This window comes from Crocodylus siamensis, chromosome 1, assembly GCF_052110815.1.
Source record: "Crocodylus siamensis isolate JL-2025a chromosome 1, ASM5211081v1, whole genome shotgun sequence".
Lineage (NCBI taxonomy): Eukaryota > Metazoa > Chordata > Crocodylia > Crocodylidae > Crocodylus > Crocodylus siamensis.
In genome coordinates this window covers 393855072-393880694 of record NC_143395.1, presented here as the reverse complement: position 1 = coordinate 393880694, position 25623 = coordinate 393855072, and the positions used below count along the sequence as shown (strand labels likewise).

The following is a 25623-nucleotide window of genomic DNA, read 5'->3' as shown; positions in this document are numbered from 1 at the left end:
GAAGTAACCTGTAAGAAATTTATAAAAAGCCCAAAGAGACAAAACTATTTTGCATGATGTTTTAGTTGTCTTTTTTATGATTCTATAATTAGCAATATACTGTAATTATTGAGATTATCATTGACACTAGACCAAGATTGAAGAAATTATTGAGCAGCTGGTAATTTCTTTTTGCCTGAATTTGAGCTTCATAAATTTTAGTCATCTACTGTGCATTGTCTCACTTTTCTATGCTTCAGTTGGACACAAACAGTATTTTATCAAAATTAAGGCAAATCAAAATTAATCAAAATTAGTGTTAATCGAACTGCTAATCAAAATGAGTATTCATATGGACATGTAACCATGTCCTGCTTTCCTTATTTACATCATTTTATTCTAAAGCAATTCAGATTTGTTTCAGAAGGGGAAGTCTAAACTATAATTTAGCTCCTAGTCCACCAAGTAATTACTGTTCCAGGTAATTACTATTCAGCCTTTATTTTTCCTGTAAACAAAATTGTTTGAAGGTGTGGTAGTGGATGTCTGTACAAGTGTATGATCTAGAAGAGGATAAAGATCATGGAAAAAGTTGCAGGTGACCAGTAAAATAAAAGCTACTGCAAACAGCAGTAAATACATATTTGAAAAAGGAGGCTAAGATAATCACCTAGCTGGGGTCATTTGATCCCAGCATTCATTCCTGCCCATGGCAGGGGGTTGGACTTCATGATCTGCTCAGGTCCCTTCCAAGCCCAACAACTATGAAACTATGAAAACAGCATAATTAGACTTCAAATATGTGAGCTAACATATCATGATGAGACAAATAGATGAGACAAAATATAAGTACATGTACAATGGGGAACAGTCTTGCAGGAAGATGGATTGGTACAGCTTTTCCATGCATCTATAAGACTTTCCCTATATTATTTTTGCGTGGTATGGAAATAAAGAGAACTTGAATTCCACTTCCCATTGTACTACTATTGCTATTACTTCTACATGATGTGGGAAAGTCATTTCACTTTTCTTCATCATGATTATTTAGACTTGAAGCTCTATGAGGCAAAGAAAAATCTTTCCTCATAAATGGCCTGTACAGAGCTTAGCACAATAGGACACTGATCTCAGTTGGAGCTGATAGATACTACTATTATACTGAGAATAAATATATTCACATATAACAAAAGTGAGAGTTTTGAATTTGACTTTATTTCACATTGGAGATATATATCGTAAACATGACATCTATTTAAAATATGTTACATTTGCTTTCTTTATCTTTAATTAATTTGGACTATTTGTTAAAAACCATTTACAAGAATATTTTGACATGAAATAAAACATCCCAAGGGGTCCAATATATACTAATAGAATTTGGTAAACTACATGCTATATGGCAAAATTATTCAAGCTAGTTTTCAAAACATAGCTTTGATTTTAAAGCTGTGTGAGCAGTAGTATGCTCTTATTCTGCATATTAAGCCTAGAAGAGCTTATACTTTATACTGTGGTTATGCTGCTGTTATTCCATTGACTTAACTAGAGTTACTCTAATTTACAATCATATCAATGAAAGACTAGTAGGGTCCAATATATCAAGTTGTATTCATAGTCAGTGACTCATGTTTCCTTGCAAATCAGCACTGATGTGTTAGCATGGATAAAACATATTCTTAAGTTATATCCAATATCATATACTGTAAGTTGCTCAGAGACTGATTTTTTCCCCCACCCAGCTATCCTGCTATATATCTTCCGTTCTCTAAACATTGTGATGATCAATACTTATTTTGGACAAAATTCTTCTCCCAGGTATGCAGATGCAATGTGGGGTATAGGGTGTGAGATTTATCCAAACCCAAATTTAGTTGTGACTGTTGAATAATTCAAGAAAGAATCTATAGAGAAAATATTTTCTTTAAAAGGATTTTAGAACTCTTGGGCATTTATAAACATACTATTTTCCCCACGATACACTGGAGATCCACTGCTCTGCACATGAGCTGAGGTGAACTGTGCTGCTCTGCATGCAGTTGTATAAGCAACAATACGTGCATCAATGCACAGAAAATAGTTGCAGTGTGCTTTTGAGCTAAAGCACCTCTGAAGTGAAGGGGCTTGGGGTTCAAAAGTGCATGGCTACCATTTTCCAAGTGGATGTAGAATCAGTGGGCATATCTACATGTGCTTTATTGTGCTATTGCTACTGCACATTAAGTTTAGTATCTCTAATATGAAGTGCTAACTAAATGCATAGTAGCCAGTGCTATCGTGCAGTAGCAAAGGTACATCATCTTTTTGTGATGCTTAACGTGCAGCAGACTATTTCTACTGTGCATTAGTGCATAAGCATGGCTTTTTGCAGTGATGAGCTAATGCACAGTGGAATTAGTCTACTGCACATTAAGTATCTTGTGTAGATACACCCACTGGGAGGCATGGTGGAGAATACGGTAGTGGCATAACTATTTTTTTTTTTTTGCTTTCCTTGGTCGGGAGAGACAGAGCACTTGATTGTCTTTCTGAGAAGGTAAGAAGAGGTGACTGTATAAGGTGAAAGAAGGCTTCCATATCCAAGCTACAATGCAAAATAATAACAGAAAAAGATAACATCAAATAATTACTTGTAACTATAGGTAAACCCATAAAAACCTAGTAAGAAGAAATAAGTACATTAAGAATCACTCAGTTACTAAAGACACCATATACAATGAATTATGGTAGTATAGTGTCCAAGTACAGCTAGCTGCCAGGGAGATAATAACAAATGATGGGATTTCCCCTTATTTCTTTCTATCTATATAATTTTACTAACATTATCTCCCACAATGAGTGCAGGTTTTACTAACCTGTGCAATATGAAAATCTTTCCAGTTGGATGTCTTCAGCAATGCATACATTGCTGGGGCTGCTGCAGAACATTTCATAACCGTTATCAGAAGTAAAGAAGGGCAAAAGACATGAAGTATCTCCATTTCTTTCAAAATACAAAAGATGGTTTGATAAGACTAGTCAGTGACCCTGAGTTTCTTTTATAGACTCATTTAGGGCCATGTACTGAGAGCCAAGATGATTCATGTCTCAAAAGATAATTATACAGCTGCTTTTTTAATGAAAGGGTAACACACTGGTACTTAGACATTAAGAAAAAAGTTTAATTCTGACTTAAAGTCTAACTTAATTCTTAATTGTTAACTTAAATTTAACTTAACACTAACTTAAAGAAGTTACAAGAAAACAACCTTTACAAATGCAAATGAAACTTATTAACTTAATGGTACCTCTTCTTGGATATATATTCTACTTTTTTAAAAAATAGACTTTCTCACTTGCTTTGAATGCTCCACCTGACACCCAGAATTTTTTAGCCTGTGGGGTGCACTTTGCCAGGCAACGTTTTAGAAGAGGCATCTGCACATGTAACCAGTTGATGGAGAATGGACATTAGCAGTAGTATTTTAGGGCAGGATTCTATTCCACCTTTTATGTATCCAAGTGGTCGTAGGTGACTAAGTGAGAAACTATTCCATCCTGTTCAAATCCTGAAAATGCATTAATGCATCTACTTGTATAACATACTGTCACCTTACCTTTAAGACTGAATCACAAAAAGGCACAGAAGACAGAAGGAGGAAGACCTGCTCATCTTTTGTATTATCTGCTTTTCAGTCACTCAAGCAAGGTGAAATTAAAATCTCACATCAGGTTCCTAAGTATACTTATCTGTCTAAAACGTGAAGTAGAATCAGACCCTTAGTATCTCGTGATCTTAGCAAACACAGCAGACACATCAGTTACTTACATATTAATACAATTTAGTTTTTACTTTCTCCTTCACCTCTAACTGGAACATCTGGTGCATATATTTCTGTGAAAGACCCTGGGATCTCTTCTGATATGAAGTCTTGTTTCCCAATTAATCTCTTCAGCCTGGCTAGAGGATTGCTGATTGTTGATAGATGTGGGATTGTTGATGGCTGTGTGATTGCTGCCTGGTCCTGACAGAAGCCCAACAAAGGGGCTGAGTCAGCCTAGGCCCAGAAGAGTATCAAAGGAATTTCCCTAGGTGACCAGGAAGTCTGTGACCAGGGAGCTCGGCAAACAGGGACTACAAACAGGGGAAGCAGTTTGCAGGCAGTTCTCAAGTCAGTTCGCGGGTAATAGCATAGCCTGTTACCACACAATCACTCTCAGCTACTGCAGTGACTCATCATACCCGCAGGTGGTATCAGTGATATCTCAGTGGCATCACTGAGACCTCCACCCAGACTATGGACCTCCACTCTGTGGCCCCAGACTGTGAGGGCTGCCTGGCATGGCTGCTGGCAACTGGGCATGGGAGCACCCCCACTTGTGGGGTGTGCTCCCTTGTGGAGTCTCTGGAGGGTTGGGTTGAGGAGCTCGAGGAGGAGATTTGTCAGCTGCACACCTTCAAGGCCCATGACAACTGCGACGATGGCTACTGCCAGACCCTTTTCCAGACGAAGGAAGAAGAGAAAGAGACAGAGATGGTGGCCAGCATGATAGCTAAGCAAGAAGACCCACCCAGAGCGACCTGAAAGACAGTCACCTCACATCCCAGGAAATACAGGACCAGAGCTGCTCCTCCCTTGGCCCTGTACAACAGATACACTCCCTTCCCCACACATGAGGAGGCTCCAATGGTGACAGCTGAAGAGAAGGAAGGTAAGCAGCTTGCTGCCACCCCTAAGAGGAGGCACACGGTGGTGGTGGTCAGGGTCTCCCTCCTGCAGGGTTTTGTGGGACCCATCTGCTGTCCAGACCCCCTAGCCTGTGAGGTCTGCTGCCTCCCAGGGGCTCGCATCTGAGATGTAGCAGGAATGATCCTCAGGCTTGTTCATCCCTCTGACTACTACCTCAAGCTCCTCATCCATGTGGGAACTAATGACACAGCCAGGAGTAATCCAGACCGGGTCTTGAGCAAATACAGGGATCTGGGAGATGGGCGCAAGGGGCTGGGGGTGCAGATAGTCTTTTCTTCTGTGTTCCCTGTTGCAGGTAGCAGTCTCAGAAAAGAAGGATGCATTGAGGAAGTGAACGGGTGACTCCAATGCTGGTGCCACCAAGAAGGCTTTGGATTTCTTGACCACAGTGCACACTTCAGGGAGAGAGGACTCCTGGGAAGGGAAGGGATCTACCTCATGACGAAAGCTAAGGCCCTGTTCATTGTTACCAGATTTGCCCGCTACTTTGGGGTGTGCTCATTTATTAGGACTAGGGTCTTGGTAATTCTATCAATGTGCTGCTTGTGTTACTTGTGTTTTTATATGGAGCTGTATCTGTCCCTTCTGCAAGCCCTCACCCCCAATGCAGCTATCTTGCAGGATTCAGTTCAGTGGGGCTGGGTTCCTCCAGTCCCCAAATCAGTCATACACACACACACACAGATTAACGTGACACGCCTGACCTGGCCGGGTTGATCAGCATGGACAGGCTGACACCCTCATATGCCAAGAATCAGTTCATCAGAGCAACAATAAACTGCAGTCAGACACAAGCACACAGTTAAACAGAATACCTCTGAATCCGGCTGGGTGTCCAGACGACACCCTCATTGGCCAGCATTCAGTTCATTAGGGCACGTCTGAGCCAAACTGGGTCAATCAGCCTGTACAAGCTGATCCCCTTATGTGTTTTGAACTCAGCACGTCCTGATCTTTTAGTTTCTTGATGAGCAGACCCCACAGTATTTCTGGGCTTCACAGAAATACCTTTAGCTTAGGTAAGAGGGGCGTTGCTACAGAGCAAGTGGAGAAAGAGAAGTAAAGAAGGCAAAATATACCCAGTTACCACCAGTTTGACTATAAAAGTTATTTATTGCTAAGTAGATGAAATATATATTGACACTAGTAGTGATAGACATGCAAAGGAAAAACAAACACAAACAGTCACAGTATACCCTGCTTTTACTAAGTATTTGGGGAAACTTAGCTCAAGCTTAACTAATACAGTTCAAGTTCAGAAATCTATACTTAGAGGGAGAGAAGAGAAAAGAGAGAGAGAGCTGGGATCTCACCAGTCCAAGGCATTCGGGTTGCAGAGCTGACAGGTTAAAGTTTTCAGCATGATCCTTGAAGGGAGATGATCTTCCTCCTGCAGCCTCTCCAGAAGAAAGTGAGTGGTGTCAGCACCCCCACTGCTGCTTCTTTTTACAGATTTTTATACCCTCAGTTTAGTTTCTTTCAAGCATTGTCAATATTGTAAATTAAATTGTCTTGACATTTTTATGGATAGCAGATATCATTCTTGGCATTTTCAGAAACAACCTCTCCATTGACAAGGGGTTATCTGAGTGGAACATCCCAGGAACTTGATTGATACTCAGTAAAACACCTACTTGGAGCCAGCTTGACATTTTTATGGATAGCAGATATCTCTCTTGGCGTTTTTAGAAACACCCTTTTTATTGACAAGGGGTTTTTGGATTTTTGCTTGCTGTGAACAAGCCTCAACTTAGCATGACTTTTTAGATCTTACTATAGTTTTTTAACAGACTTAAGGCTATTATTGGAGTGTTCATAACCTGTTGTGGAGATGACTTTCACCAGTTGTTTCGGGAAAAGTATGATAACACTTGTGGACATGGCTCCAACGGGCTGGACGCTGTGATGAACCCTGTACCATTGTTCAAATGTTGCCGATACCCTCTCTGACTCGGTCTATTGCCTCAGCATTCCCTAACCCGGCAACCGAGTTTTAGCCAATTAAGTTTACATAGGCCTCCCATAGTGGGACCGGGGAATGTATGGCCTGAGATGCCCAATAAACTTACTTTTGCTTAGAATTGTGTGTGTGTGTGGGGGGGGAGTCCTTTGTAAATCCAGATTAGAACTGGTCTGATAAATGCGGAGCTGGGTGTAAGGGTCGATTAGCATTTGGAACACAGCTTCCTTATCATGCAGTGCACCCCTGCTTCGTTGATCCCAGAATTTACTGCAGTCTCTGCTTCAGGTTTTCTGTTTAGGTTGGGGGGGCGAGTCTTTGTGAGTCAGACAGTCTGTGTCTTGTGTCAGGGTTCCCCAAGAACATGGAGCTGACAGGTAACAATTCCCCCCATTGATGGGGTGCTTGCATAGAGCGAGTATCCCCATCACATTTTTGCTCCATGGTACTGATTCTGATCTTCTATTCATTGCAATCATCGCATCAGTCTTTGGATCCAACAAACTAGCAGCATTAGACCAATTATTAGTATAATTTGAAAACTAATAATTATTAAAATGGGGTGAAGCATGACATTTAAAAGTCCTGTTGCATTGGGACTCCATCCAAACAAAATCTCCCACCAGAAGTGATGGCCTGCATTTTTAACTGTAGCTGCAAGCTTAGAGATCTCCTGATTGTGGTGTTGAATCTCGAGTTTGCCATTCTCTCCCAAAGTTTTGAGTCTTTGCAGTTCCGCTTGTAAAGAGGGATGAGTTAATAGGTTCTTAATGGTGATGAGACCCATTCCTAGTAAAATGGGGGACACTTCTTTGTAGAGCTCAGGGTAGGCATTTAAATGTTGTATGGTCCATATAGGTACAGTAAACTTAAGATCACAAGTAACAATAGTGGTTACATTACAGAAACAGCGATTAATATAAGGCACCATAGGTTGAATCCAATATCCATTAATTAATACAATATCACATCTTGTTTTTATGCACACACATGCTTTACCCACATAAACAATAGCGGATTCCCTTTCTTGAATAACATCTAAGGAACAGTGAGACTTGTTTCCAGGTTGTGGAAAAAAACATTCATCGTGCTCCTCCAATGCTTGGTCTTCACAGATATAACCCAAACCTTCTTTTCTACTACACCCTTTTACATTTACTGTTTTCCATGTATTATTTTTCTGCCAGGCCCAAGCGTAATCCCTGGAGTACATCACGGAGCTATCATCAATTTGCAGTCCTAATGGGACTACTGGGTGGATTGTTCTAACTTCCTTGCCTGCCACAGTTATAAGGAATAACTGCAAGCTTTGCTGGTGGTGATTGTACGAAGCGTTAACTAATCTTCACCAGGGCTGGAGGACTAATTCTTCCTCTGTTGCATGGGGCCGAATCAGGTTGATTGCTTCCATGGGAATTTGTCCCATCATTACTTGCCGAATCATTCCCATGATGACATTTTGGGTGAGAGCCTGAGCTTGCTCACATGCTAAAGCCAATGATACATTATTTTGGAGAGACTGTACACCAGACATTATTAACTTTTCATCCCCTTCTATGAGTTCTTCCCACCCAGGAAATACCTTACTTATTAGCTGTTGTTCCTCACTTAACATTTTTAAAGATGTGGTAAATGGAGTTCCCATTTTCCCTATACTTTCAGTGGCATATGGCAGTTCATTAGCAAAAACTTCTATATTTGCAAAACAGAGTCTGGACATCCGACTCCAGATACAGCGGGGTTTTGGTGCAGCTGTGATACAGCAGGGTTCATGTCTGGAGACCTGTGAGGGGACAGAGAAAAGAAAAACAAACTCCCACATGCCCCCTGTATATACTGGGAGAAGCTGGGATCATATTGCAGGGTAAAAGTGGAGCATTGATCTATGAGAGGGTGGCCATAACAAGTTGAGCACTTCTCTGGCCTTTTCCTGCCTCAACATCGGGGTAGGCACTGACAAGCCTATCTGATGCGTATTTTCCAATGGCTCAAAGCCGTTCCTTCCTGCTAGCCAAGAAGGGTGGCCGGCAGGATAGAGAAGGTTGTTTACCCTATTCCTTGACGGCCCGGTGGTTTACCCTTCCATTCTTTGAGCTGTGAAGAATGAAACCATTTTCTCCAAGGTTTTCTACCTTTTCCATTTAGGATTTCGACCTGATAAACATTGGGGCTGGCTCTATTTACAATAAAGCAGGGACCATCCCAGGTGTGAGTCAGAGAGTGTTCCTTTGCTGAAAACCTCCTATACATTACTGGTTGGCCTATTCCCATATTAAAGGAGGTTTTTCCCATCCTAGCTTCTTGTCTGTGTTTTGCTGTATTATGCCTAGCTGTGTTGTCACTTGCTTGTGTAACACAGCTATTGTTTCTACAAGGGTCTGTACCCATTCGTCTGTCACCACTTTCCTTTCCCAGGCACTAGGCAGTTCTACTCCCAACCACCAGCTTTCAGGCATGCGCATGGGCCGTCCAGTCATGACCTTAAAGGGAGTGTATCCATGTATTGCCTTAGAGCCTCTTAGAGCCATCAAGATGATTGGTAACTTTTCATCCCAATCTTTTCCTGAGCTTTTTACCTGTTTTTTCAAAGCTTCCTTCAGAGTACGATTGGTTTGTTCTACTTGTCCTGAGGACTCAGGGTGTCCGGCTATGTGGAAACATTGCTTAATGCCTAGAGCCTTACATAGCTCTTGCATAACATCTCCCACAAAATGAGATCCTAAATCTGAATCAATCGCTCGGGGAATTCCCATTCTTGAGAAGACTATGTTGAAAATCTGTTTAGCAGTGACAGAGGCAGTATTGATTTTAGTAGGGATGGCTTCCACCCATTTAGAGAAGGGGTCTACTATTACCAGGCAGTATTTATTCCCTCTACTCATGGTGGGCAAAGAACCTATATAATCTATTTGAATCCAGGACCAAGGACCCTCTATTCTTTGATGCCCCAATGCATTTTTTTGAACTTGGCGATCACCATTAACCATGGCACATTGTAAGTGATTATCACACCATTGATCTACATCTGCTTTCATGCCTGGCCACCAGCCTGTATCTTTAATCCTGTTTAAAGTATCCTGTTTCCCTTTACACCCTTGTTCATGCACAAACTGAATCAGGTCTCCCCATACCTGGCTGGGGATTACCCAGTGCCTTTGACCTCTGTATTTACTGCCCACCAGACATTATCAAACTGCTCAATCTTGTATTTGCCAGTGAGATCTTTTCCTGCTTTGGCTAGGGACTGGATTTCTGTATCCCCATCCTGAAGGATACTTAAGTCTAAGGTATCTATTTCTTTCCCTAAAGTTTGTTTCCGGGTAGTTACTGCTTCTATTTTCTTTACCTCGTCTGTGTCTTTAGTGTGGTTACTAGTAGCAGCAGCTTTGGCTAAAGTATCAGCTTTATTGTTCCAGTGTGCTTCTTCTGGGTGATTTTTCTGATGTCCCTTGGTGTGAGTTACCCAGGTATCCCCAGTTCTTTTTCTGATCAGGTTAGCAATTTGTTTCCATTTGTCTGAATGAGAAATGGGGTGCCCATCTGCAGCTACCATTTCTCTGTCTAACCAAAGTGGGAGCCACACAGTGATTGCTCTGGCTGTTCAGTCAGAGTCAGTATAAATAGCAACAGAAGTGTCCTGAGATTCATAAGCTAGGATGGCTTTGACTGCCTCTACTTCAGCTGCTTGGGCAGAATGGGGGCGAGCTGGTCCTTGGAGCACCTCTCCGTCATTTATGCGGATGGCTCCGTACCCTGTTTGGGGATGCCCCTTATGGTAGAAGCTTGATCCATCTGTAAACCAAATTACAAACCCCTTCTGTTGTGCATCTGCAAGCCTTTTACCTCCCTTGACAGGCCATTCAAGGTGTTTTAGAAGAGGGAGGGGGCAGGTATGCTCCTCTCCTTCTATGATTAATCCATATGGGGCTGGTGAAACAACTTGCTTTTTTTTAAACTCTACTCCTCAGTTTACTAGGGCGAGAGTCCACTGAGCAATGTGTGGGTTAGAGACCTGGCCATCTTGTATTTTTCCTGATATGATGTACTTAAGTGGGGAATGCACAGTCTGAACAATGACTTTTGACCTTCCAATAATAAATTGCCAATGCGCAAGGCTCCAGACCAGGGCAAGACGCTCCTTCTCACAGGGAGTAAAGCCTTGCTCTGTTTGATTTAAGAGCCTGGAGGCATATGCAATGACTCGGAGCTTATCACGTTGCTTTTGACTAAGAGTGGCTTCAATGCTTGTTTCTGAAGAGGCCAACTGAATCACAAAAGGAAGGCCAGAGTCTGGATATGCCAGTGCTGGAGCACAAGCTAAATCTTGTTTTAAGGTAGCCAGGGCAGTTTGTTGGTCTGCTCCCCATTCCCAAATCCTGTTTTTCTTTAATAATTTGTACAGAGGCTTAGCTTTGTCAGAGAACATTTCAATGAACTTTCTGGAGAAGTTAAAAGTTCCTAAAAGAGCTCGCAAAGAGTGTGTGTTTGTGGGAGCAGGCAGCTTTCCTATTGTCTCTGCCCTTTGCTGACCTGGAGACCTGCCATCCTCTCCAAGACATACACCTAGTATTTTACTTGTTGCTGCACTAACTGAGCCTTTTCTCTATTCACCTTAAATCCAGTTTCCTGTACTATAGTCAGCACCTCCTTAGTGATTTCTCTGTTCATTTCTGAAGTGGGGGTGTGTATCAAAATGTCATCCATATACGAAATCACGTGTGAGTGGTGTTTAGGGCTCAAACAGTTCCACATTCTAGTGACATGGGCATGACAAATACTAGGGGAAGAATGGAAACCTTGGGGAGTTCGGCTGAAGGCGTATTGTTGTCCCCAATAGGTAAAAGCAAACTATACCAACATGAAGGATGGAGGGGGATAGCCATGAAAGCATTAGCCAAACTGATTACAGAGAACCATTTGGAGCCAGCTGCTACCGCTGCCAAGATTTCATTGTATTTAGCTACTACAGGAGCAGCGGCAGGGGTGGCTGCATTTAAGGCACGGAAATCTATTGTCATTCTATATGTGACCTCGTCCGCTTTAAGGACTGGCCATACTGGAGCGTTGCAAATACTTTGCATAGGCACAAGCACTCCTTGTTCTACGAGACAGTCTATGGTATCCTTAATGCCTTCCTCTGCTGCAGCTGGGTATTTATACTGCCTTTGAGGAGGGGGATCTTTTCCTTCAATCAAAACTTCAGCATTTATTTTTCCACACTCAGCCTTATGTTTAGTCCACAAACTGGGAAATTCCTGTACCCATGAATCACTAATGGAGGTTAGGGTGGCAGTAGGTGCCTTTATGGCAGCACAACAATGCACAGCAGAGACTTCTGCAGGTCCTCCTTTTAACTTCCATAACACCCCATTAGCTAGATCTACAGTTAGCTGAAATGCCTGGAGGAAAGGAACTCCTAGGATTCCCTTCTCATTTCCCTCATGAGCGCAGCACTCTACTTTCCCTTGCAATCTGTCAACTTGCAAGGGAACATCCTGCCAGACAGGAGCTTCCTGAATTTCTCCCCCATATCCGCTGAGCTGAACATGTTTCATGGTGGGTCTTCCTCCAGAGATCCACTGGGGACTTAGAATATTTACAGAAGATCCAGGATCCGCTAGCAATTGGGCTAACATCCCTGGGTTCCCCACCGTAGCCCTCACAGTGGGTCTCCCCCATATATCACACTGAAGTCTTGCGACCAGCTGGGGAGGCCCGAGGAGAACCGGGCACCCCTATTGATCAGCAGACTCCCTCTGGAGACTGCACTCAAGAGAGGAAGCAAGGGGCTGTCGCTGACAGGGAGCGGGTGCATGGGATGCACTCTGTACTGGGGCAGTGGGCTGAGGGGGTGCTCCCTGCATTAGATCTGCTCTCCGTATGGCTTGAGACAAAGCATTAATCAGGACACTAATGGGCTGGCAATCATATTTTCCCATATCTTCCCCTAAATTCACTAGCTCTTTCCAAATCATTCTCCGAAGGGATTCCTTGGGTTGTCGTTGCCCAGGGTTTTGAGGCAAAGGGCAATTAGAATTGGGAGGGCAACTGGCAGAATGAGGACCATTATTTGCAACGGTGATAGCCTGCACAGGCTCTGATGTAATCTTTTTGCCCGCTTGCCTCTTTAAGACACCAGTCTCTCACAGCAAATCTCCTGCCTGTTTGATTTTTGCCACTAGTTTACTCCAGGTTATGTGTTCTAAATCCACAACCCCTATGGTCATTTTTGTCTGGGAATTTAATCCTGCATAGGTGCTCTGTATTAATTCAGGTCCCTGATACTGGAGAGTGATAACTCCATTCTCTTCTGTCTGGGGTAATGAATCAGAGAGCTGCTAGCATTTTCTTTCGGATCAGGTAAGACTCTGGGGCTTCTCCTGGTTTCTGCTCTTCCAGTACATACAATTTCTTAAGGGAAGAAGCAGGCAGTAATATTTTAAGAGCGCTTATCATCCATTCCCGGGGTCCAGGAGCAGTTCGCTCCCAAGACCCTATGCCCATGTCTAGAGCATCTGCATCACAAGGAGAGGCACATAACTGAGCTAACTGAGTTAAGTCTATGCCATCAGCAGAGGGGTACATTTGCCAAACACGAACCAGCCATGCAATAGCAGTATCTTGGTTCAGCGGCCCCAGTCTCTCAGCAATAGCCTTGGCTTGACTGGGAGACCATCTCACTATGTCAGTGACTATCTCCGTTGTGGGAAGACAATCTCCTGCAACTAAGCATTTAACCTCCTTTGTGGTAACAGGGGCAACATTATGCATGTGGGGCCAATCAGGGTTGAATGGGCTTTTGGGGACTGCATCAGGGAGTATCTCTACTTTCTTAGGGGACTCAAAATCACAATCCTCTCTCAACCTTACAGCTGCTACCACTCCCTTATGAGCACTAAGTTGGGCATGCAATTTACTGACCTCTGCCTCACACTTCTGATGGCTTGCTGCTGTTTTTGCTGCCTTGTTTTCTTCTGCCAGGAAACGAGTTGCAGCTCTGGCTTCTTGTAACAACACCTTGGTGTGTGTTAATTCTTTCTTACACAACTCTAAAGTCTTGCTGGCCTTGTCTCTGTCTTCCTGTATGTCTCTAAGCAAAGTTACCAGTTTAAGCTTTTCTGCTACAAAATCACACTCACTTATCTCACAATCTTGCAAACGCTGTTGTAACTGTTCTTTTTCAAGCTCCAATTCCTGCTTCCCCTTCAACATTTCAATCATTTCCAAGCATGCATAAAACAATGCCCAGGCAGCAGCTGCATCTTTTGCACTACTACGTGGCTTAAGAGTGGTGCAATACTGTTCAAAACTCAAGCCTGCCTCAGTCAGGGGATTCTCACCCTTGAAGCACCCTTTTTCCCAAGGACTTTTTCCCTTCTTCATTACCCATCTCTCTAACCTGCAGGGTTTCTCCTGCCTCAAATGAGCAGCTAAAGGGGTTTTTCCAGACATTTCCATTTCCCTTATCACACTAATGATCGCTATCAAAAAGTCTCTTTTACACAGTCACTTAGATTTTACATTGACACAGTATTACCCCACAATCTTAGTTCTAAAGCACAACTCTTAACTCTCTAGCACTGTCTTAAAGTTATTCCAGCACAGTTCTTAACTAAAAAGTTACAGAAGTTTCTGAGAGAGGGACCTTGCTGAAGGAGCTTGGTCTGAAAAGAAAGAAAAGAGGGGGGAAAAAAAAGAAAAGAAAAAGGAAAGTAAAGCTTTCAGATTGGTGCCTCAGTTTACCACTCTGTAGCAACTACCCAACAATTACCACGTGATTAGAGTCACGTGCTGCCAGCCTTCTCCATCAATTTTGTTACCAGATTTGCCCACTACTTTGGGGGGTGCTCATTTATTAGGGCTAGGGTATTGGTAATTCTATCAATGTGCTGCTTGTGTTACGTGTGTTTCTATATGGAGCTGTATCTCTCCCTTCTGCAAGCCCTCACCCCCAATGCAGCTATCTTGCAGGACTCAGTTCAGTGGGGCTGGGTTCCTCCAGTCCCCAAATCAGTCATACACACAAACACACAGATTAACGTGATACGCCTGACCTGGCCGGGTTGATCAGCATGGACAGGCTGACACCCTCGTATGCCAAGAATCAGTTCATCAGAGCAACAATAAACTACAGTCAGACACAAGCACACAGTTAAACAGAATACCTCTGAATCCGGCTGGGTGTCCAGATGACACCCTCATTGGCCAGCATTCAGTTCATTAGGGCACGTCTGAGTCAAACTGGTGGTAACTGGGTATATTTTGCCTTCTTTACTTCTCTTTCTCCACTTGCTCTGTAGCAACGCCCCTCTTACCTAAGCTAAAGGTATTTCTGTGAAGCCCAGAAATACTGTGGGGTCTGCTCATCAAGAAACTAAAAGATTGGGACGTGCTGAGTTTGAAACACATAAGGGGATCAGCTTGTACAGGCTGATTGACCCAGTTTGACTCAGAAGTGCCCTAATGAACTGAATGCTGGCCCATGAGGATGTCATCTGGACACCCAGCCAGAATTTGGGGACCAGATTTAAATTGGTACTGTAAGTGCCTAAATGAGTACTTAGGAGGAATTTAGGTGCTAAAAGCCAAAGGAATTATTCAAATCAGTTATGAGCAATCAATCACAAAATGTATTCAGTGCCATCAAGCTTCTGAATTTTGCACTGCAAAGCTCCTATGTATCTACACTCAGGCTTCTGAGCACATGTAGGAGTTATCCAATTGGAATAATTAGGTACCTAATGGCTGCCTAAGCTCCTTTAGAATTTATATTGGCTATTTGTCATTGCAAGCAGCTTCTGGCAGTTGACCAATTCTTTTCAGAGATTCTTTCTTTAACCCAAATGGCCATTAAAAACTTTCTACTCAACAATGGCATTGATTCATTCTGAATAAAAAAAATGCTCTAATTACTGTATTTGTTAGAGAAAGTATAAAAAACTGTTAACACTACAGCATAACTTAGGTTTTTTCCCTTTTTCTCCCCTTGTATCTTGTAGTAAATATGTAGTAAAATTGTAGTCAGTTTTATTCCCATAGTTGGGGAGCTACAGAGTTTATAAGCTAGAAGTAATGTTGTCTGAGTAGGGGCTACTGGATTGGGGCCTATCCCAGTTTTAAATTATTTTTCTCTTCTCACCATGGGGAGAAAGCACAACAAAAGCACATTGAAGATATATTAGTGAATAAAATATACCTCAGTTGTATAGAGAGAAATTCTGAACATTTGAGATAAAAGATCACTTATTTTTGAGAGAACATTTTAAAGCATATAGTTACGTTGTTTCTCAGTCTATTTTCCCCCTCTTTGTTAATATAGTCTTTGCCTAAGGATGGATTTAGGGACCAGATTTAAATTGGCACTGTAAGTGCTTAAATGAGACTTAGGAAGAATTTAGTTACTAAAGGCAAAAGGAGTTATTCAAATCAGTTATGAGCAATCAAAATTTTTATTACATGGGTAATATTAAATGCATCAAATACATAGACCCTTCTGGTGGTGTTGGTCATAGCAGTGGTAGATGCAATAATAACATCTTACTTTGTATACAGTAAAGGTAGTTTATATATAGGACATTAGACTAGCAAGTGAGAAACCTGAAGTCCAGTTCCTATTGTCACAGCTACTTACATGATTTTGAGGAAGTCACTAACCCATTCTGGGCCTTAGTTTTCTTACCTGTAAAGTGGAGGTAATCCTTCCTGCCTCCAAAATACAACAGAAAAACACATAAATACAATGAAAGGATGGGACTAGAATGAAAGCATGCAAGAGGGAGCCTGCCTTTGTAGCCTTGTGGGTACAATGATTTCAGTACTGTTTAGTCACTTTACATTAAAACAGTCACTGGTGAAAAAGCAGAAGTGAGTCTGGATACTGGGACCAGAAGTGAGGTCTTCCACCTTTTGGATGATCACTCTATCTTACTGGACAAGAAGTGAGCACTGCCACCTGCATGATTGGGGACCAGATACTTGAAGCTGGGCTATCAGCTGGGTTGAGAGCTGGTGCCTGAGCTGTGACAGAAGCAGTGCCCACACCCAGTGCAGGGGCGGGGGAATGTGGGGGTAGGATAAGAACCTGAGTGACAGGCTCTCATTCCAGCTCTGCCTTTTCCACTGGTCTGCTGCTGTCTGCAGTCTCCTGCAGCCTCAGGAGGCTGCAGAATGCTCTTGCCTCCTAGCCTGGAAAGTGCAGAGAGGTTCAGAGCCCTCCCACTAACAAACACTGCACTTCTGTCATGTTTAAGAGTGCTGTAACTTTATAGTGCTATAAAAGTGCTCTAAATTAGAGCTCTGTAAAATGTTCATGGAGCACTTCTGTACACACCTTTATGGATCCAACTTGAATCTGGTCCCAGTTGCCTATGTCTCCTCTGTGAATCTAGCCTCTGGCCACTTTCTGGAGACTGTAGGGTATGGTGACATAGCAAGAAGGGCCCTGAGATTTCTTGAGAAGGATGTGATAATTTTCAGGCAGTCTAGGTAGCCCATCAGAAAATGTCTATGAAGAATTTTGTAAGAGTATGTGTACTGTAAAGTATAAATGTATAAGCTCCATTGAAACCTTGAACTGAAAAATTCAACAGGATCATATCAACAGATTTACAATCTAGAAGTTTTGTTTAAGGTGTTATATTACATGGGCGGACGAGAACCTGATGGTGTTTAACACCAAAAAATGCAAGGTTCTCCACCTTGGGAAGAAAAACCTGCAGCATTCTTATAAGCTTAGCAGTGCTACACAGGCTAGCACTACTGAAGAAAGAGACTTGGGGGTCATCATTGACCACAAGATGAACATGAGCCTGCAATGTGATGCTGCAGCTAGTAAAGCAACCAAAACATTGGCTTGCATCCATAGATGCTTCTCAAGCAAATTCTGGGACGTCATTCTCCCCTTGTACTCGGCCTTGGTGAGTCCACAGCTGGAGTACTGTGTCCAGTTTTGGGCTCCACAATTCAAAAAGGATGTGGAGAAGCTTAAGAGAGTGCAGAGAAGAGCCACGTGCATGATCAGAGGTCAGGAAAACAGACCTTGTGACGACAGGCTGAGAGCCATGGGGCTTTTTAGCCTGGAAAAGCCCAGGCTCAGGGGTGATCTGATGGCCACCTACAAGTTTATCGGGGTGACCACCAGTATCTGGGGGAACGTTTGTTCACCAGAGCGCCCCAAGGGATGACAAGTTCGAACAGTCATAAACTACCACAAGACCATTTCAGGCTGGACATAAGGAAGAATTTCTTTGCTGTCCGAGCCCCCAAGGTCTGGAACAGCCTGCCATTGGAGGTGGTTCAAGCTCCTACATTGAACACCTTCAAGAGCAAATTGGATGCTTATCTTGCTGGGATCCTATGACCCCAGCTGACTTCCTGCCCTTTGGGCGGGGGGCTGGACTCGATGATCTTCTGAGGTCCATTCCAGTCTTAATGTCTATGAAAACTATGAAATCTATGGCTGCAAGAAGATGTGGATGTGGGATACCTTGATTTAGCAAGGCTTTTGATATGGTTTCACACAGCATTCTCACTGGATGAGTGGGCTGGATGAATGGACTGTAAGGTGGATAGAAAACTTGCTGCAGCATTGGGCTTAGAGAGTAGTAATTAATGTTTGATGTCTAGTTGGCAGCCAGTATCTAGTGGAGTGATTCAAGGGTTGGTCCTGGGGCCAGGTTTGTTCAATGTCTTCATCAACAACCTGGAAGATGGCATACAGTACACCCTCAGCAAGTTTGCAGATGACACCAAGCTGGGGGGAGTAGTAGATATGCTGGAGGGTAGAGCTGGGGTTCAGGGTGACCTAGAGAAATTGAAGGATTGGGTCAAAAGAAATCACATGGGGCTCAGCTAGGACAACTGCAAAGTCCTGCACTTAGGATGGGACAATCCCATGCACCAGTATAGGTTGGAAGCTGACTGGCTGGGCAGCAGCTTTGCAGAAAAGGATCTGAATATGAGCTAACAGTGTGCCCTGTTGTCCAGAAGGCTAATGCCATACTGGACTGCATTGATAGGTGTGTTGCCAGAAGGTCAAGGGAAGTGATTATTGCCCTCTATTCAGCACTGTTGAAACTACATCTGAAGTACTGTGTCCAGTTTTGGGCCCCTCACTACAGAAAGGATGTGGACAGATTGGAGAGAGTCTGGTGGAGGGCAACAAAAATGGTGAGGGGCAGGCAGACATGACTTCTGAGGAAAGACTGAGGGAACTGGGCTTATTTAGTCTAGAGAAGAGAAGACTATGGGGGGATTCAATAGCAGCCTTCAACTATCTTACAGTGGGGTTCGAAACAGAATGGAGCTAAACTGTTCTCAGTGGTGGCAGATGACAGAACAAGGAGCAATGGTCTCAAGTTGCAGCAAGGGAAGTTTGGGTTAGATATTAGGAAGAATTTTCTCACTAGGTGGGTAGTATAACACTGAAGCAGGTTACCCAGGGAGGTGGTGGAACGTCCATCCTTGGAGGTTTTCAAAACTCAGCTAGACAAAGCTTTGGCTGGGATGATGTAGTTAGGGGTGGTCCTTTTTTGAGCAGGGGGTTGGACTGGATGACCTCCTGAGGTCCCTTCCAACTGTAACTTTCTATGATTCTAGGAGTGAGGGTTGGGTGCAGACAGAAGTGCAGCTCCCCTGTAACTGAGAACACTTTGCAGGAAGCATGTTGAGTTATAACAACCCCCTGGAGCAAACAGAAGTTCACTGCTGGTTCCAGGAGGAAGGATAATTTAACTGCTGGCTATGAGTCAGGACCCAGTTTCCCCTAGCTGCAGCCCCTCCTTTCTCCCAGCTTATCCCTGTTTCAGAATGAGAGGGGAGAAAGGAAGTGGCAGGAGCTTGTTCTTGGAGTTCCCCAGCCAGCACTGGAGAGTGAGGTGAGTGAATAAGAGCCCCCCACCTTGGGCGGGGCCTCCAATACACCCTCCCCACCCTCCAGTGGGGGCTGAAACCCCCCAGACTGACCTCCCTCCACTCCCTTTCCCCGCTCCCGTTCTGAAAACAGATTGGCAGACAACACTGTTACAGAAGATGCTCTGTCTTGAAATGTCTTCATCTGACCCCTCACCAGAGCGCCCCAAGGGATGACAAGGTTGAATGGTCACAAACTCTTCCATGACTGTTTCAGGCTGGACATAACGAACAACTTCTTCACTGTCTGAGCCCCCAAGGTCTGTAATAAATTGCCACCAGAGGTAGTTCAAGCACCTACTTTGAATGCCTTCAAGAGACATTTGGATGCTTATCTTGCTAGGATGCTATGACCCCTGCTGACTTCCTGCCCCTGGGGCATGGGGCTGGACACGATGATCCTCCAAGGTCCCTCCCAGCCCCAATGTCTCTGAAAACTATGAAATCTCATACACTGATGAGTCAGATTTTCACCCAAATGGTCATTTTTGAAGCTGTCTGCAGCTGTACACTTGTGTTTGGTCACGGCTATGGATTGCTTTCAGTTGCCAAATCAGGTGAAAATCATATTTTTTGTCTGTGCCTGGTGACAGGCTAACTTGAGGTAAAACTTCTGTATATAAGTGCTTCTAGAATTCAACTAAAGTGTGAAATTTTCCTATCACCATTAATTATCTTAAATGTAAGTTTACTGTGTTAAACTTAGGGAGAGCCCAATTATAGTATTGGTAGGGTGAGATATTAAAAAACATCCAGAAAGCACATTCTAGTCAAATGGCAAGCTGTCAACATTATTGCAGTATATCAGTTTGCTAAATTACAGAGCAATTTAAACAAACATCAGCACTTTCTCTGAGTCAAGTTAAGATTTTTCTTCAGGCTTTCTTTTATTATAAGTAGAATTTTAAAATACCCAAACCAAAATTAAGATTTTGTGTGCTGAACTTATTACTTACTTTGTACTGTTTATGTTTCATTTGACAGATTCACAATTATAACCAGGGATCCTGGTTTTCTCTGATTTAAAAACAATTGCCCAATTTTGGTTTAAAAAAAATGTAATTCTAAATCCACATTTTTCTGTGATTTAAATGAAACACCACTAATATATAGATATTTTGCCTGATCTAAAAACAGAAGAAGAATATATAAAGCTGAATGAATGTCATGAAGGGTGAAAGAGGGTAGTAGCCTCTACCTTATGAATACTATTAAACTAAGTAATGATCAGGGATCCTGGTTTTCTCTGATTTAAAAAAATCCCCAATTTTCAGTTAAAAAAAGTAACCCCAAATTCACATTTTTCCATGGTGATTCATTTAATAAAAAAAAGTAACTCCAAATCCACACCACAGTGGTGTTTCATTTAAATCATGGAAAAATGTTGATTTGGGGTTACTTTTTTAACACAAATTGTGGGCTTTCTTACATGTGGCCCTCAATGACCGCCAAAACTTATTATGCGATGCAGCGGCTAATAAAGCGACCAAAATGCTGGCGTGCATCCATAGATGCTTCTCGAGCAAATCCCGGGACATCATTCTCCCCTTGTACTCAGCCTTGGTGAGGCCGCAGCTGGAGTACTGCGTCCAGTTTTGGGCTCCACAATTCAAAAAGGATGTGGAGAAGCTTGAGAGAGTCCAGAGGAGAGCCACGCGCATGATCAGAGGTCAGGAAAACAGACCTTGTGACGACAGGCTGAGAGCCATGGGGCTTTTTAGCCTGGAAAAGCCCAGGCTCAGGGGTGATCTGATGGCCACCTATAAGTTTATCAGGGGTGACCATCAGGATCTGGGGGAACGTCTGTTCACCAGAGCGCCCCAAGGGATGACGAGGTCGAACGGTCACAAACTCCTGCAAGACCGTTTCAGGCTGGACATAAGGAAGAATTTCTTTACTGTCCGAGCCCCCAAGGTCTGGAACAGTCTGCCAGCGGAGGTGGTTCAAGCACCTACATTGAACACCTTCAAGAGTAAATTGGATGCTTATCTTGCTGGGGTCCTATGACCCCAGCTGACTTCCTGCCCTTTGGGCAGGGGGCTGGACTCGATGATCTCTTGAGGTCCCTTTCAGCCCTGATGTCTATGAAATCTATGAAATCTGTGAAAGTGGCCCTCCACCCAAAATAATTGCCCACCCCTGATATAAGCCCTCTAACTAGTACTTAACTCGTGTATATGTCCTCTATAATAAAATAATTTTCCTTCTATTTACATTTGTTGAATAGAACAGTGAAACAAACAAGAGTGCCCCTAGATTTTAGTGGACAAAGGTAGTTAGCCATATTAGTCTGAAGTCAGGCAGAAGGCAGGCAGGGTGGCTACTTTACTAACTGGTTCAGAGAAGCATGAGCTTTTGTAGGTGACAGCCAACGTCATTAACGTATTAATTTATGTAGTCATGGGAAGGATAAAATTTACTTCTTTATATTCCTACTATCTACCAAGCTTTTAGTATCTTCCTGAACTTGTGACTATATTTATTTGTTTACACTGGCAAAAAAGACAGGAAAGACCATTTGCAAATTGCTTAATGCTATGAATAATAAACACCCACCACATTTAGATTCTTACTTGAGCTTTAAAGATTAGTCATTTCCCCAAAATGACTTCAGCAGCATGCTGAGAATGAGTTATCCATAGAGCAAAATAGACAATAGATTTCATAGACATTAGGAAAGGTAGGGACTTTGTGAGATCATCAAGTCCAGCTCCCCTGCCATAGGCAAGAAGTCAACTGGGATCAAGTAACCGCAGCAAGAAAAACATCCACCTGTTTTTTGAAAGAGCCCAGAGTAGGTGCTTATGCCACTTCTGGGGGGAGTCTGCTCCAGACCCTGGACACTCACACCATAAATAACTTTTTTCTTATGTCTAGTCTAAATTGGCCTTCCTGGAATTTATGGCCATTAGACCTTGTTATTCCTTGGAGAGCTCTGGTGAATAGCTGTTCTCCCAGGTCCTGATGTACCCCCTTATATAATTGTAGGCTGCTACCAAATCCCCTCTGAGCCACCTCTTTTCCAGACTGAAGAGTCCCAAGTCCCTCAGCCTCTCCTTATACGGTCTGTGCTCCAGGCCTTGGATCATATGAATGGCTCTCCTCTGGACTCTCTCAAGCTTTTCCACATCCCTCCTGAAGTGGGGGGCCCAAAACTGGATGCAGTACTCCTGCTGTGGTCTCACCAGGGCTGAGTAAAGTGGGAGGATGACATCCCTGGCTTTGCCTGAGTTGCATTGGTGGATGCATGCCAGAATTTGGTTTGCTTTGCCAGCAACAGCATCGCATTGGTGGCTCATATTCATCTTGTGGTCAATTAAGTCCCCCAAGTCTCTTTAGGTTATGGTGCTAGTGAGCATAGCACTGCTGAGCCTGTAAGTATGTTGAAGGTTCTCCCTACCAAGGTGCAGTGCCTTACACTTCTCTACATTGAAGGCCATCAGGTTTCGGTCAGCCCACCTTGAGAGTGTATCCAACCTGACCTGTATCCCCAGCTTGTCCTGTGCTGTGCCCGTCTTCCCCCATAATTTGGTGTCATCCTCAAACTTTGCCAGTTCACATTTGACTCCCAAATCCAGATCATTAATGAAGATGTTAAAGAGTACTGTCCCAAGTACCGAACCATGAGGGACTGCACTGGTCACCCTGAAACATGTTGATTTGCTCCTGTCAACTACTACTCTTTGGGTCTGACCCCATAGCCAGTTACCTAGCCATCGGACCATGAGATGATCAAGGCCACAGTTCCCCAGTTTAGCCATGAAGACATCATGGGGAACTAGGTCAAAGGCTCAAGAAAGCCTTCCACATCATCTCCCTTGTCCAGAACACGTGTTACCTGGTCATAGAAGGAGATGAGGTTGGTCAGGAAAGACCTACCAGTCACAAAGCCATATTGGCTGGCATTCAGATGCTTGCCTTCCATTAGTCTGGTGTTGACAGATCCCTGGACAATTTTCCCCAGGACTTTTCTAGGAATGGACATCAGACTGACTGGTTTATAATTCCCTGGGTCATCCTTCCTCCCTTTCTTGAAAATGTGGACCATGTTGGCTCTTTTCCAATGTGGAAAGAGATCTAATCCAAATAATGAAATGACTGAAAGTCAACTTAAAACCCAAATGCTGATAGATGGGAGAGAGGCGAGAGGTTTGTAGTGGCCTGAAACATGTAAGAAATGACCCTGATATAAGTGCTGTGTTTTGAGTCAAAGGTATCTGTCAGCTATAACCAACCTAACTGCTCTCAGTGTTACATCCCAGACAAAAAAATACTTAGCTTTACTTTTTGAAATGTATACATTGAATTTTTTACTGTTTTTTTAAACTTTGATTTGTAGTTTTCAAGGTGAACAGATAAAAAGCTCCAGGTACAGCAATATGTCTTTTGCAGTAGGTCATTTAAGAGGTAATTATCTCCTTGTGTGTTTTTTCTTGCTGCATCTCATGTCTCATCCTGACCTGGGAATTAAACCATTATTCAGAAAACCTGTGATTTAATTTATCATTGGCAAGCTTGTTTTCCAGTTACTAAAGACATCAAATCAAAGAAGGGTTTGCATATTTAATTTGAAAAGGAGGCAAGCATTTCTTAGGGTCGTATCTTTTACTGAGTCAATGATATGCCTGGCTTTTTTTTTTCTTTAGGTTGTGAATTTTCCCTTCTTCAGTGTTAGGGTAGTGTAAGAGTAATGTTATAGTCATGATGGTCCAGAAATTATGCTAGAGACAAAGATTTCTTAGGATATCTTTTATTGGACCAACTATGTAATTTTGAAAAGTAATGTTTAAAAACATCACACAGTGATGTTCAAATCAGCCTGCTACAAGAGTATGGTTCACTTGGTTTTCAAAAAAAAAAAAAAAAAAGTTAAAACAATGAAGATATGAAGGCAAGATTTAGCTAATTAGCAAATACTCTAGTAGTAAGAATGATTCTGCTTTTTAGGCTCTTCCTAACTCATAAAGCATCTTTGTATTATTATTTTAATCTCCTATTCAATCTTAAAATGGCTTGATACAATGTAGAGGACAGAAAAAGAGTTGTGAAGAGCAAGTACATACCTATAAATGCTCTTGCTAAAGAATTCAGGACTCATGATAGAGGTGATCACTTTCATTACACCAACCAGATTTTTGCAAAAAAATTGGATACCTTCCTAAAGAAAGGACCCTAACTAAAACTGAATCACATGGTCACATCAAAGAATTGGTTAACATATTGTTCCCATTATATTTTAAAGAGAAATCAAAAAGAAAAGGACCAGAGGAATGAACTTTGGAATGTGAATAAGGAGTTACTGATTTAATAATATGAGGATAAGCATTGTCTTACTGATAGGGGCACTGACATGTTTCATAAGCTAACACTTGTACTACGCTTGAGTAATCAAAAGCACAAAGAGTCAGATTGTTTTCCAGCTACTATATTATGCATGCAATTCTATGTGCAGTTCTGTTCTACCTTGGTCAAGTCCTGAGAATCCATTAATACATCTCCTTTTAGATATGGAATAAATGTTCAAACCAGACTGTGGAGGTTTAACTATGGGATTCTAGGTAGCTGTATTAAACCATCCTGAGTTTGTCAGCCCTGGCTGATCTCTCAAGCAAGCTCAGCTCTGTGTATTTCTTGAAATAATGATAATGGGAGGTTATGCTGCTAAACTTAATGCTCAGTATGAGACTTATGCTCTATGTTCAGTGTTTACTCCAACAATGCAGTTTGCAGTCGTGTTGCAGCAAGTTTTTGTAATTTCCAAGCCAACACTATATAGAGGTAAGAGTGGGAGTTGAGACCTGTGATCCAAGTTTGGGTTACTGAGGTTAGCAATCAACTCACCCAGCACATATGTTGATGAGGGTTGGCTGCCTAGGCCAATGACTTGGCAGCTTGCCTCTATTTCCCCAACATCATATGGTTCAAAGATGAGTCAAGCTCCACATGATTACATTCATTGGCAGTTGCTGATAGAAAACAATAAAAAAAACCCATCTTTCCAAAAATGTCCTTGCTTATAATTGTACACAGGCAAAGCATTCAGCA

At 42.7% G+C, this 25623-nt stretch overlaps 1 protein-coding gene and 1 pseudogene across 1 annotated transcript in view; both read right to left on the bottom strand.

Annotated features, from left to right (window-relative positions):
• The window catches only part of MMP20 (matrix metallopeptidase 20), a 38276-nt gene extending 32163 nt beyond the window's left edge, over positions 1-6113 (bottom strand). Inside the window, exons 1-2 of the mRNA XM_090030157.1 lie at positions 6023-6113; positions 2835-3983 (exon numbers count right to left, since the gene is read on the bottom strand). Of these exons, the coding sequence (XP_089886283.1) occupies positions 2835-2960 (126 nt within the window). The 5' untranslated portion in view covers positions 2961-3983; positions 6023-6113. The remainder of the gene's footprint in view (positions 1-2834; positions 3984-6022) is intronic.
• Positions 6114-7096: 983 nt separating this feature from the next.
• On the bottom strand, positions 7097-8317 carry LOC149875249 (uncharacterized; annotated as a pseudogene).
• Between the last annotated feature and the right edge of the window lie 17306 nt (positions 8318-25623).